General features: G+C 48.4%; 1 protein-coding gene across 2 annotated transcripts in view; it reads right to left on the bottom strand.

Moving 5' to 3' along the window:
• Positions 1–3,507: 3,507 nt before the first annotated feature.
• HDHD5 (haloacid dehalogenase like hydrolase domain containing 5) overlaps positions 3,508–13,549 on the bottom strand; it is a 20,189-nt gene continuing 10,147 nt past the window's right edge. The window contains exons 3-8 of one of the 2 annotated variants that reach the window (XM_025851975.2): positions 12,844–12,956; positions 10,903–10,999; positions 9,298–9,331; positions 7,196–7,370; positions 4,545–4,733; positions 3,508–4,359 (exon numbers count right to left, since the gene is read on the bottom strand). In XM_025851975.2, the coding sequence (XP_025707760.1) occupies positions 4,026–4,359; positions 4,545–4,733; positions 7,196–7,370; positions 9,298–9,331; positions 10,903–10,999; positions 12,844–12,956 (942 nt within the window). In that variant the 3' untranslated portion in view covers positions 3,508–4,025. The remainder of the gene's footprint in view (positions 4,360–4,544; positions 4,734–7,195; positions 7,371–9,297; positions 9,332–10,902; positions 11,000–12,843; positions 12,957–13,549) is intronic. The other variant, XM_025851976.2, reaches the window with a different exon arrangement.

Genomic DNA, 13,549 nt, shown 5'->3' with positions numbered 1-13,549 from the left:
GCTCACATGGGCTGTACACACAACAGCAGCTGCTCCGGGATATAAAGCAATGCTTGGAGGAGAAGGGCAGTGGGCTAAGGGTGGGGAGAGTCTAGTGCATGTCTCAGGGAAAACACTGGGCTCTGTCAGGAGACTGAACTGCAAACCCAGCCCCTCCATTTGCTAACTGACTTTGGACACATCATTAGTGAAAGGTGAACTTCTTGAGGGCAGGTATTGTTGCCAACGACTGGTCATTGCTATGGCACCTAGAATGGTATCTGGCACCAAGCAGATCTTCAACAGATGTTTCAGAAATGAAAGAATGAATAGTCTCTGCCGTAGTGCCTTCATTTATAAAACTGGGATAAGAATTCTCTCCCCATTAGGGCCTTTGGGAAGCTCTAACAAAACAGGATGAATGACGTCTAACTTAGAATGCTTCGGAAAAGGTTAAGTGATGCACAAATGTAAGCTAGCAAGACTGTTACTCAATGCAACAGCTCAGATGACTATTAGACAAGATGCTTCGGAGGCCAGGGCTTACCCATTTCCTCAGAGCACTTGGAAGAAATACTTAGAGTTAAATGCCTTCTGGGTCCCAGGCGCTGGTATTGTACTACTTACTTGCCTACCCACCATCCATTCTACTCGTCTTCCTTACAAACAGACCCTGATTCTCTGAGCAAGAGTGCACCCTGTCCCTGCCTCCTTGTAGCTACCAGTGTTGACTACCACCTGTAGTCAACCAGACAGAACCAAAGTCTGGAAAAGTTCTTTTAAAGGAATCCAGCTCAGGGAGCCTGGGTGGCTCTGTCAGTTAAACGCCTGCCTTTGGCTCAGGTCATGGTCTCAGGATCCTGGGATCAAGCCCGGCGTCAGGCTTTCTGCTCAGCAGGGAGTCTGCTTCTCCCTCTCCCCTGCACCCCTAAAAGTCTCAGGGCACCCTGCTCATGCTCTTTTTGTCTCTCAAATAAATAAGTCTTTTTTAAAAAATAAATAAAAGTAGGGCACCTGAGTGGCTCAGCCGTTAAGCGTCTGCCTTCGGCTCAGGTCATGATCCCAGGGTCCTGGGATCGAGCCCCGCATTGGGCTCCCTGCTCTGCAGGAAGCCTGCTTCTCCCTCTCCTACTCCCACTGCTTGTGTTCCTGCTCTCCCTGTGTCTCTCTCTGTCAAATAAATAAAATCTTAAATAAATAAATAAATAAATAAATGTAAATAAATAAGTACATAAAGGAATCCAGTTCCACTTGCTTTGTCTTCACCTTTTCCTCCTTCCTCCTTGGAATGTGGATGAGAGGCCAAAGGGGAGAATGGTGCCATCTTGCAAGAGGCCAAAGGGTAGAATGGTGCCATCTTGCATGCTGAGGATGGTAGGCCAAGCACCTGAGTCCTTGATGACACACCCTTGGGCTGCCTCCCCAGCCTGAAATGCCTACTCTGAATTTCCTATTGCTTAGAAAAATAACCACCTATTTGTTCAAGCCACTGCAGTCAGATTTCTGTAACAAGCAGCTGAACAAAATCCCAAATTATACAGTACTGTACTTAAAATAGTTCATTTATGAAATACGCATTGCCAATGCCAATTTTACAGATGAGAAAATGGAAGCCTGGCAAAGTGAAGGAAATTGCCCAAGGCCATATAGCTAGTGAGTGACAGCTAGGATTTGATTCCAGGTCTGCCTGACTCCAAGACCCTCAGTCTTTTCACTTTTGCCATGATGCCCAAGGGAGAAGAAAGGAAAATCATGTTTGTCTCAAAGACACTATAGGAGGACTTCACAGGGTCTGCAAACTTACCAAGTGCCAGGCATATGGGTGTGGGGACACAAGAGTGAATCAATAAGGACAAAGTCCACAGAGCTTGTATTTTAGTAGAAGACACAGAATAAAGATGTAAATATAGACCATGGGGTGATAAGGACTATGGAAAAAATTAAGCAGTAAGAGGGATGGAGTACTACTTGTTATAAGAAGTTGAGGGAGTCTCTTTGAGATGACATATCCACCAGCTATTTAAGAAGTGATAAGGGAAAAAAAAGGGAAGGAGTGAGCCACATGGATAGTGGAGGTAGGATAGAGGGACCTGCAAGTGCAGAGGTCCTGGGACAGGAATGGGTACGGTGGACTGGCAAGGGAGCCAGTGGGGCTGGGATGACATGAAGGGGAAAGTGGGAGAACAGGATGGAAAGGCATCTGTGCTGCAGTAAGGAATGTGGGCTCTTCTTCTGGGTAAGACCAGAAGTCACGGGAGGGTTTTGATCAGGTCAAACTTAGGATGTGGCTTCTGGGGCGCTGAGGGGAGAGCCGCAGAGAGGGAGGAGGAGATGAGACAGGGAGGTTAGACTGGAGGCTGCCACAACAATGCAGGCAGAGAAGCCAGCAGCCTGGAGCGGGGCAGCATTAAAGGCTGGAAAGTGCTCACACTTGGTACATTCTGAAGGCAAAGCTGCAGGATATGCAGATGGACTGGCTGTAGGAGATTAAAGAGAAGACAAGGATGAGTGCAGTGTCTTCAGTGCTACTGTCTACGGTGGCGGGGGGGTGGTGTGCAGCAGCAGGACCCAAGCTGGGTCCTGCTGCTAGCAGTAGGGTTGGGCTACGTTTGGCTTTGGACACAGCTGAGCTCTGATACTTATAGAGTGAGCACAGCTCATCACCCCCTCCTTTGTGAAACATGTTCACTCAGCTTACCAGACACCCACCCACTCATGATTCCCCGCCTATTTCAGTGGCCACTCCTTCCCAATCTCCTATGTTCCCTCCCCTCTGAATGACTACCAGGCATGCATCCAAACAAAGGGGTCAAGAAGTCCGTGAGACAGAGCCAAGTAAAGAGTGTTTTGAGGGCGCCTGGGCGGCTCAGTTGGTTAAGCAACTGCCTTCGGCTCAGGTCATGATCCCGGAGTCCTGGGATCGAGTCCCACATCAGGCTCCTGGCTCAGCGGGGAGCCTGCTTCTCCCTCTGACCCTCTCCCCTCTCATGCTGTTTCTCTCTCTCGCTCTCAAATAAATAAATAAAATCTTTAAAAAAAAAAAAAAGAGTGTTTTGAGAAGAGGGGAGGGAGTCACCAGCTTGTGTCACATGCAAATGACTGCTAGAGTAACAAGAGGGCAAGGACCAGGGGATTTGGCAAACACGGGGTCGTGGACAGCACAGACCATGGAAAAGTGGAAATGGGTCGCTCCGAGAGGGAGGAACATAAGAAACACATACTTTCCAGGATCACTATAGGAAAAGCGCCTTCCTTCAGAAGAAACCATAAACACGATCCTTTCTTTTCCACATCAGAGGAGTTGTCAAGTACATGCCAAATCCTGGGCATAACTAATTCCCAGACAGACTCGGGCTTTGCAGGCCAGAAGTAGATTGGTGGTGGGAAGGAGAAAAAGGTAGGAAAGGAGACATCAACATGTTATGGGAGAAAATGGCACCGATCTCTTCGCTTCAGGGTCACCCACGTTGCTCACCCACTATCCTTCCCCCACAGGACTTTTTAGTACATTCCAGAAGCGCTTCACAATTGACAGCATAATGAATATTTATTATGATTATTTTAATTTAAAAAAATAAGCCTAAAAGTCTCTGGGCAATAAGCTAAAATACAATAAAAAGCAGTATCATAGTGTTAGTGACGCACCTTGCTGGCATGCAGTGGTGCCCTCAGTGCAGGCAAGGCTCTGCATTATTTTACACCACTTCCCCTTTTTTCAGAAGTCCCTACTGAAATGAGAGAAGAAACTGAGGCACAGAGGTAAAGGAACTGGCCCGAGGTCAGACTGCCAGGAGAAGCAGACAGGAACTGAGCCCAGAAAATCCTGATTGTTCTACCCCGGGTACAATTCTGTGGCTACTGCCCAGCAGGAGAAAAAGCCAGTGTCTTCTTCTAAGTGACCAGTAATATCCACCGTGGGGCCACAGAAAGTGTCACAGGAAGCGGCCCTGACTTGATGCCCAGTGATGTGGGCCAGAAGCCAGTTAACAGGACTCCCCTCTAGCTCCAGGGTCCCAACCCCCCTTGTCTCCAACGCACAGCCCTCACTACAAAAGCCAACCCTCCTTGTGGAAAACCAGCTGTACAGCCTCATTCACATCATTCACAATGTGGGACGCCTCCATGAGCCCTGGACTGAAGCTGAAGTCCCGGTGCCCATGGAATGGAGCCTCCTCTGCATCCTGGGCGGGCCTGGTGGGCTCTGGGCCCTTGGGATTGTACACACCAGTGCACACCAGGATAGAGGCACAGCTCTGGGTTGCTGAGGGCCGCCGCTTCCACAAGCCATCGGCCCCCCGCTCCTCTGCCCCATCATGCTTCGCCATCTGCAGGTACTTGTGGAACAGGTTGGCACCGTAGACATCAGACATAGGGTTATCACTGGCAGGGGCAGCCATACCAGAAAAGGAAAGAACAGAAAACCCCAGTTCAGTGTTACAAGGCAAAGAGAGCAGAGGACAATTGTGGGACTAGTGTGTATTAGATACCGGGAAACAGGTGGGTGAGTAGGTAGGGAGAAAGGGCAGGGGAAGTCCAAAAGTGATGAGGGGATGGATAGCACTTACCCGATAGCATAGAGCTTCTGGATGGGGGCCACCCAGCCCCGCCTCTCCGCCTGCTGCCGGATCAGGTCCTCTGCATACTGGTAAGTGAGGACACTGGGTTTGCCCATCAGGCCCTCATATCTCAGCTCTTTGCCTGTCACTTTCCGGTAAATGGTTTCCAGGCACAGCAAAAAGGTGCCATGGCCAAACCTGCCAGAGAAGAAAGCTCAGCAGCTCAGGCCTCCTCTCTCTGGCTCTGAGCAGGACCCTATAGACCAACCTTTCCCTCCAACACCCTGATGGTGACAGATAAAGTGAAATTACTTCTAGTAAGAATTACATCCATTACCTATCTTTATGACCTGCTGTTATCGACTAACATTTGTTGAATACTAGAGTGGCATATCACATTTAACTCTCAGAATAACCCCATGAGAGCTGTCATCATTTTCATTTACAAGTGAGGAAACTGAGGCATACAGAGATTAAGTAACTTGCCCCAGGTGGTAGAGCTAGGATTATAACCCAGGCAGTCAGACTCCACAAACCCAAGTTTAAATTTGGCTTTAAATCTGTGGCAGATGACCGGTTGCCCTTCTCCCCTTCTTTCTCAGTGCCAGTTTTCAGCTCACCATATTGCAAATGGGTGTACACAAGTATTCCCTTGCACCACCGCAGCTAGGTGTGCAGCCATGCGAGTAAGCTATTCGCATGCCCTCTGCCCTCAATGCCCTCTGCTGCTCCCCCTGCTTGTGCTCTCTCTCTGACAAATAAATAAATGAAGTCTTGAAGGAAAAAAAAAAAAAGACACTTTCATTTTGGGTTTTTATCCGTGGCTGCTAAACTAAATTTCAACTGATACTGTCCAACATATTAAGGTTGTATTTCAGTGTTGTCACTTACTTATATGACGAATTCTATTTTCAATTTTTAAATTAGTAAATGAAAATTAATCTTTTTTTTTAAAGATTTTATTTATTTATTTGAGAGAGAGAGAATGAGAGATAGAGAGCATGAGAGGGAAGAGGGTCAGAGGGAGAAGCAGACTCCCTACTGAGCAGGGAGCCCAATGTGGGACTCGATCCTGGGACTCCAGGATCATGACCTGAGCCGAAGGCAGTCGCTTAACCAACTGAGCCACCCAGGCGCCCCTGAATGAAAATTAATCTTAAATCTGATTTATAAATTGAAATTTGCACCTTGCTATACCATTCCAGCCTACATAGCCAAACTCCCCTCACCTAGTGTCGGCACACCCTTAACTGTAGGAAGAATACTTCAGAGAAAATATCTAACCTCAGGCTACAGAAATATACGTTTTAAAGTAAAAAGAGAGGGGCGCCTGGGTGGCTCAGTCGTTAAGCGTCTGCCTTTGGCTCAGGTCGTGATCCCAGGGTCCTGGGATCGAGCCTCGCATCGGGATCCCTGCTCCACAGGAAGCCTGCTTCTCCCTCTTCCACTCCCCCTGCTTGTGTTCCCTCTCTCGCTCTCTCTCTCTCTGTCAAAAAATAAATAAAATCTTTAAAATAAATAAATAAATAAAACTAAAGTAACAAGAGAACACCGTAACACCCATCTCTTTGGAGTTACTGAGTCATGTGACCTGAGGCAGCGTTGGGCCTGCTGCCCTCTGTTGACGGATCACTCACACAGCCCACTAGGAATTAGTAGCGGGGAGAGAAAACTCTGGACTTTGGCCCTGCAGATAAGAGCAGCCAAACAGTACAGTAGCCACAGCTGCCCTTCCAGGAAGGCCCTCCACGGCTAGAGCTGCCTAGACTGCGCTTAGCCTCAGACAGGACAGAGGAGGTCTACACAGCTGAGCAGAGCCTGCTCAGTACCTGTGTGCCTTTGAGAAAGTCACTTACCCACTGGGTCTCAGTTCTCTGGCCTACCTAACCATCAGAATAACTATTGCCCCCCCCCCCCCGCCCCTACATCTTAAGGGCAGGAGGAGACAAAGAGGGAGGGAACCAGTGCCACAGGGAGGAGGCAAGAAGGCGCAGCTGTACTGCTAGGCCTCCGAAGTCATCCATTGTTTGGGCTCTATACACAAAAAATAACATGTTCTGGGGGCACCCAGAGGCTGAATCGGTGGAGCACACAATGCCTGATCTCAGGGTTGTGAGTTTGAGCCCCAAGTTGGGGGTAGAGATTACTTAAAAAGAAATTTAAAATCTTAAAAAAAATAAAATAACATGTTCTGTTAAGATTCTGGAGAGCAGGGGCACCTGGGCTCAGTTGGTTGAGCATCCAACTCTTGGTTTCAGCTCAGGTCATGATCTTGGGATCATGGGAGTGAACCCCAAGTCGGGTCAGTGCGGAGTCTGCTTGAGATTCTCTCCCACTCCTTCTGCCTCTGCCCCTCCCACTCATGCTCTCTCTTTCTCTCTAAATAAATAAATAAAATCTTAAAAGGAGGGCAAAGGACCTATGTTAAAGATCATCTCAACATATCTTCAGTGATCAGTCAGCTATACTTTTCATTTACTAATTAGTATGCAAAATAACCCCTTGAAAATCCTCCCAGAAGGCCAAGTTTCTGTGGCAAATACAGGGCCCCTGTGACCGCCCAGAATACCAGAATGATGGCAGGAAACTGTCAGCAAGACTGCCCAGGCAGCAGCTGGCAGTGGCCATGACGGTCAAGGCCAGGGACTCTGTGTCCTTACCTGGGCATCTTGGCTTCAGCCATCCAAAGGAGATCCATGTTGCTGGCCAGGACGGGGAGATGGGGATAAGGGGCCGTCGCCAGACCAGTCCCAGGGTTCCCATTGCTGAGAAGGACATCCATGATCAGCTGCAGGCTTGTCTCCCAGCGGACTGGCTCCCCAAGGAGAAGCACTCCTTTAAAGAGCAAAGGCATGGAGGTGAGGGTTACTGGGCACTCTGCCTGGCCTCTGTGGCAGACAGGAAGAAGGCCTCTGTGGCAGACAGGAAGCCAGCTGATGCCAGCTGGTGCCACCCAACCACAGGCTCTTTCCCCACAGTACACAGCCCTGGCAAGGGCACAGTTCCCAGAACCAGCCTTCAAAGATCCATTCACCCATGGTAAAGAAAGCCCAGGACGTGGGAAGGCACTTCCTAAAGGCTCCCATTTTCACTTGTATTCACCAGTACTTCACAGAAGAGGTTAAAACAAAGAAAACCAGCAGCCAAGTCTCAGGCCTGCTTCCTCCTGCTGACTAATGCTCTCCCAACCACCTCACCCACAAGTACCTGGCAAAGGGCTCGCCTTCCTCAGCCACTTCTGAGCCCCAGGGGCCAGTAAACCTAACAGCTAGGAGAGGAGGATCTAGAGTGACACAGACCAGCATTCCAAACCTGACTGTCCATTTTCCTTGTGACTATGGGCAAGTTACTTACCTTCTCTCTAAGACTCAGCCTCAACTACATCATAACGATACCTATGATTGTTTAGGGTGAAAATGAGATATAATTAACCCATGCTGTACACCTAACACTCAACACATGGTAGCTGCCAATATCAGCTACAAGACCAGTGACTGAACCAAACCAGTGGTCTCATGGGGGAGTATTGCCCCCTAGGGAGGTGTTCCAGAAACTGGAGGATGTATTTTAATTGTCACCATGACTGACAATTAGTGGCAAGGATCGTGGGAGGGGGCCACGAATGCTAGACGCTCAGGACAGTCCCGAACAATCAGAAATTGCCCCCTATTAACTTTTGAGTATCCCATCTGACCTTCACATGGGTGAATAACCTGTTTATAAGTAACTGAGCCTAAGCCCTAATTTCATTCTATATATAAACACAAAGGTTTTAACAAACACTAATTTTCTAAAAATGCAACTATCATGTAAGTCAAGAGAAGACTGCACTTTATCTTTTCAAAAGTTTACCAATAGTTGTTCCTTATAATGGAAAATCACTTCACCAATGACAATGCAGCCCCTAATTTCTGAGTCACCCATAAATAAAATACACCTATATCACACCTATAAACACACTTACATCAGTCTCCATTTGTAGCTATGACATTCACGGTGATTCCATGTTTGGTATAATCATTTTACTACTTCATTATGTCTTCCTGAATAATTATTTACATATTGAAATACACATTACCTTACTAAAAATTTTCCTTTTATTTCTCCATATTACAATTAGGGCTTTATACTGAATTACTTAATTTTTAATATACATATACAGGAAAGTTGTGTTATCTATGAATTTCATTGCAGGGCAGTTAAGGGGACATTACAGTATTTTTGTTACACGAGGGGGAACTGGGTTTAATGGAGCTGAGAAACGCTGGCCTATATTACCTCTGGGAGCCTTTCCATGCTAAGATTTTCTACACTTAACAATTTTTCTGGGGATGCCTGGGTGGCTCAGTCGTTAAGCGTCTGCCTTCGGCTCAGGTCTTGATCCTTGGGTCCCGGGATCGAGTCCCACATCGGGCTCCCTGCTCAGCGGGGAGTCTGCCTCTCCCCCTCCCACTCCCCCTCTCTTGTGCTCTCTCTCTCTCTCTGAAATAAAATAAAATCTTAAAAAAAATTATAAAAAAACAAATAAATAAAAACAATTTTTCTGGAATAATAGAGCAAGTGATATGGGGAAGGAAAGATTAAAAACCAGTGTCTCAGAGGTGTTGAGGGGCAGATCTGAGACTGGAACCCAGGTGACCTGATATCCAATGCCTGCAGCCACCCTACCAGTCTCCAGGCAAACAGCTGCAAAAGAATAGCCTGGACGACCAAAAGGAGAACTGCCCAGAGCCACACCTACACCAGCAGAGGCCCTCATTACCTTCAATGGCAGGGAAGTCGTTCCTTGGAAGGGGCTGCCAAGAAACAAAGAAAAGGCCCGTCAATGCCACAGTCACTGTCCACTACCAGACAACCACACAACTACATCATAACAAGTGGCAGGGCAAAAGACACATTCTAGACAGATCAAAGACCACCCCCATGGTCTAGCCCAAACCAAGGAGAAGCTGGATAGGACTGAGGAAGAAAATTCATCAAGAAAAGTGAAGAGAGAGGCGCCTGGGTGGCTCAGTTGGTTGGACTTCTGCCTTTGGCTCAAGTCATGGTCCCAGGGTCCTGGGATCGAGCCTCATGTCAGGCTCCCTGCTTGGTGGGGAGTCTGCTTCTCCCTCTCCCTTTGCTGCTCCCCCTGCTTGTGCTCACTCTCTCTCTCCGTCAAATAAATAAAATCTTTAAAAAAAAAAAAAAGGAAAGAAAACAAAGAAAAGTGAAGAGAGAATGAGCAGGACTCTCACAGAACACGCTGATGGAAGCCACATATGGAGGTCAGCCAGGAAAAAGAGCTGGTCAGCTGTCCCCCTCCAGTGAAGACAAGATGTGAGATATGGGCCAAGCAAGAGTCTACAATCAGGTAGCTAAGATGAAGGTGAGCCTATGGAGAAAAGGGAGGTCACCAGGGCATGATGGACCATTTCTCTTGATGTGATATGAAGAGGCAGGAGCCTCCACTTTACCAATCCTCTGGGGTCTGTTCCTTCCCTAAACCATTAGTCTTGGCTCTACCACTAACCAGCTATGTGACCTGCAGTAGGTCACTTCCCCTGTGTGGGGCTCAGTCTCTGAGCTGCTCTAAGAGCTGTTCCAACTCGGACATTCTGGTTCCCCACATAATTTGCATGATCCTAGGAGGAGGCTTTCGAAGGCAAAAAAGTGCTCTGTTCAACTGGGAAGCTCTAGAGGAAGGAGGACTAACGCTATATAAACAAACAAAAGTAAGCTTGTATGTTTATAACTACATTTCCCCACATTTTGACAGTGGTCTGATTTAGACTGCAGGCCACGGTGATAGAGAGTTCACATGAGGAAGGGGGGAGGCAAGGAAGGGGCCATCAAGACCCAAGAAGTCATGCTCTAAAGGATCAATGAGAAGCCCTGTGACTAGTGATCAGAAGAGATAAGAAATCAAACCAGTGGTTCAAATATGAGCCAAACCCTAAAGGAACATGGGCATACTCAGAATTGCCAGTTACTTTGATAAGCAAGCTGTTTCTCATAAGGACAGCTCTCCACAGCAAGCTTTAGGATAAAGGAGCAGCAATGATTAATTTCACTAAGGTTAATGATTTTCCCAAGCAACACTCAAAACCAGCTGGTAAAGGAGAAAACTCCTCATTGGAGAGGCTAGGGCTTTGAAAGGAGTTCTCAGCTATTTACAAACAAGGCAAAAAGGAAAGCCCTCAGGAGCTTGTTGCTCCTCTGGCCATCCTTGTATATCTGGAGAACAAAATCCTTGGCTGGATGTGCCTCTCTAGGGTGGACAAGATGCGGCTCTCAGTGGGAGGGCCTGCAAGACTAGTAAGAGGAACCCACATGGGGAACAAGAGGAGAAAACTAAACATGAGACACCCAGGGGCATGAGCCTTACTACCGTGGTCTTCGGCCGCCGCTGGAGATCCACCATGTCAAGCACAGGAAAGGCCATCCGCAGCTCATCCACAGTAACCACATTCTCGAAGCCCAGTCTACAGCAAGGTCAGGGAAGCAAAGCTGGACAGTTCTGGGGGAAGATGCCTTTAAGGTGAGGGGAACCAACACAGTCCCAACCAAACTACTGCACCCAGTCCCTGGACAAGAGTGAAGCAGTGAGAGCCCAGACACAGCCCGGAAGGCCGACACCAATCCTGAAGGTGCTGGCAAAGGGGCCATGACTACACAGGCATAGTAGGGATGCACCCTGCCACAGCGATGCGGCAGCAGGGTGCCAGGTCCCACGCTGGGCACTACCAGGGCACAAAGGCACGCAAGAATGTCTGGTGGAGCTCACCACATGCCCAGGGCCCATCTAAACCAGCACTCTCTGAACAGTGCTGGTTTTGAGGAGTTGAAAAGAGGAGATTCGTCACTGGGCTGGTAGCTGGGCAGAGTCCAGGGAAGTCAGACTTGAGTTAACTCTTGAAGATGAACCAGATTCAGACAGGATTGGGAGGCCATGAAGAGCAGAAACCCAGTGCCAACCTTATCTCTCCGAGACCTGCCTCCATTTTTCTGTCCTCAATTCCCACTTACAATCTTAACCGGACATGGTTTCAAATTACTTTCAAAATTAATCTCCTGAAAATGCTGCTTCCGTCAGACCACCCAATACCAACAGAACCTGCAAAGATTCCCCGTGCCCTCATAAGTAAGCTCACTGGCCCCTTGCCTTCCCTTCTGAGGTGCCACTCCTCCTGCTCTCTCTTACTCCCCACCCTATCCCAATCCAAACTCCTGCTTCAGGGGTCCTCACCTTCCCTTCTCTCTCCAGCCATCTTAGCTCCTTCCCTGCATAGAAAACCTTAACCATAACCATCTCTGAGCCAAACCCCTCCATGAAGCCACCAGTCACAGCCGCTCCCAGGGTGTTCCCTCCCCAATACCTGGGACTCTCAGAACCTCGACTGTGCTTCTAAGTTTTCAGTCATATGCCATCTTTTTTTTTTTTTTTTTAAATGCAGATCCCTGCTGGGCTTGATGTCTAGGCTTGGGAATCTGCTTTTCTCTTACAGAGGGAGTGGAGGGGGTTGCAAAGGGACAGGGGGAGAGAGAGACTCTTAAGCAGACTCTGTTCCCAGCATGGGAGCCCAATGCGGGGCTCAATCTCATGACCCTGAGATCCCGACCTGAGCCGAAATCAGAGTCAGACCTTTATCAACTGCGCCACTCAGGCACCCCGATCGTATGCCATCTTAAATATTCCTTTATCCTTTGTGGGTGTGTTACTCCTGCCTCTCATATGAACCCTTTGATGAAGACAGAGTCCCACGTGCTGTTCTTGGTCCCCATCGCCCCTGAAGAACGTGCAGGATGGGGCTGGTACCCGGGAAGTGCTCAACACAGGTCTGCCATATGAGCAAATGAATGTGCTACTTGAGAACAAGCAACAACTCTTCTTCTGCCTCTTGAGTGTGCACACACCCACAGGTTCACTGTGGATACTTAATATTAGCTGAGAAGTTGATTGAGCACGCCAAGGAACGGTGCTAGAGCAGCAGTTCCAAACCTAATTAGAGAATCACCACCTAGTCTTCTAACATACAGACTGCTGATTTTTCTCTCAGACCCAGTGAACCAAGAATCTGTATTTTAAGCTCCCCAGTAGGTTCTGATTCAGTGGGCTGACTTTTTGGAAAGTATGGCACCAGGACTGGCCATACCTGGGAGCCACCGTCCCTCCCTCGAGAGCCCACTATGTACCCCTTAAGCCCTGGCACCATGCAGCCGGCACACCTCACTATGGTCCTGTCCACACACACACCCCGGCCATGGGAGAAAAACTCCAGTCCTGCCCCCTCCTCTTCAGCCAGAACAAGAAGCACTGAAAGGATACACTCGGGCATTTTCCACCAGGGGCCCCTGCCCAGACACCAGCATCCGCTTGTTGTGATATTGTGAGAAAAGCTTCATGGGACTGTGAGAAAGAATGACTTGGTCTGGCTCCACCTGTAGGGACGTCAAAAGACAGAAGAAAACAGAGACACAAGTTGACGGAAAATAATGGGGAGACAGGGAGCTTCTTTCACTTAGGAAGGGAAAAACTGCCCAGAAAAAAAAAGTGGGGAGCCCTTTCTGGCACCCAACACTTCTAGACACTACCCAAACAGGTGTGAGAAGAACCTGTCTAATTTGGCTCTTGCCACAAAAAATGAACAAGCAGGAAACGCCATCAGTCGTGGGTTCTGACCATTCACCAATCCCATTCTGCTCAGTTCCTCCATCTGGAGACCTCAGGGTTTACGGGCATGTTCTTTGTCACAGTCACAGAAATCTGCCTCTGACTTTCTGTTTTCACTTCTACTTCAAGACTTAGCTTTTGGGGGGGGGGCGCACGCCTGGGTGGCTCAGTCGTCAAGGGTCTGCCTTCGGCTCAGGTCATGATCCCAGGGTCCTGGGATCGAGCCCCGCGTCGGGCTCCCTGCTCCACGGGAAGCCTGCTTCTCCCTCTCCCACTCCCCCTGCTTGTGTTCCCTCTCTCACTGTGTCTCTATCTGTCAAATAAATAAATAAAATCTTTAAAAAAAAAAAAAAGACTTAGC

Source organism: Callorhinus ursinus, unplaced genomic scaffold, assembly GCF_003265705.2.
Source record: "Callorhinus ursinus isolate GAN/ISIS: 27379988/994484 unplaced genomic scaffold, GSC_fseal_2.0 scaffold74, whole genome shotgun sequence".
Taxonomy (NCBI): Eukaryota; Metazoa; Chordata; class Mammalia; order Carnivora; family Otariidae; genus Callorhinus; species Callorhinus ursinus.
The sequence above is the reverse complement of the archived record's forward strand: the minus strand, read 5'-3'. Positions and strand labels throughout refer to the sequence as shown.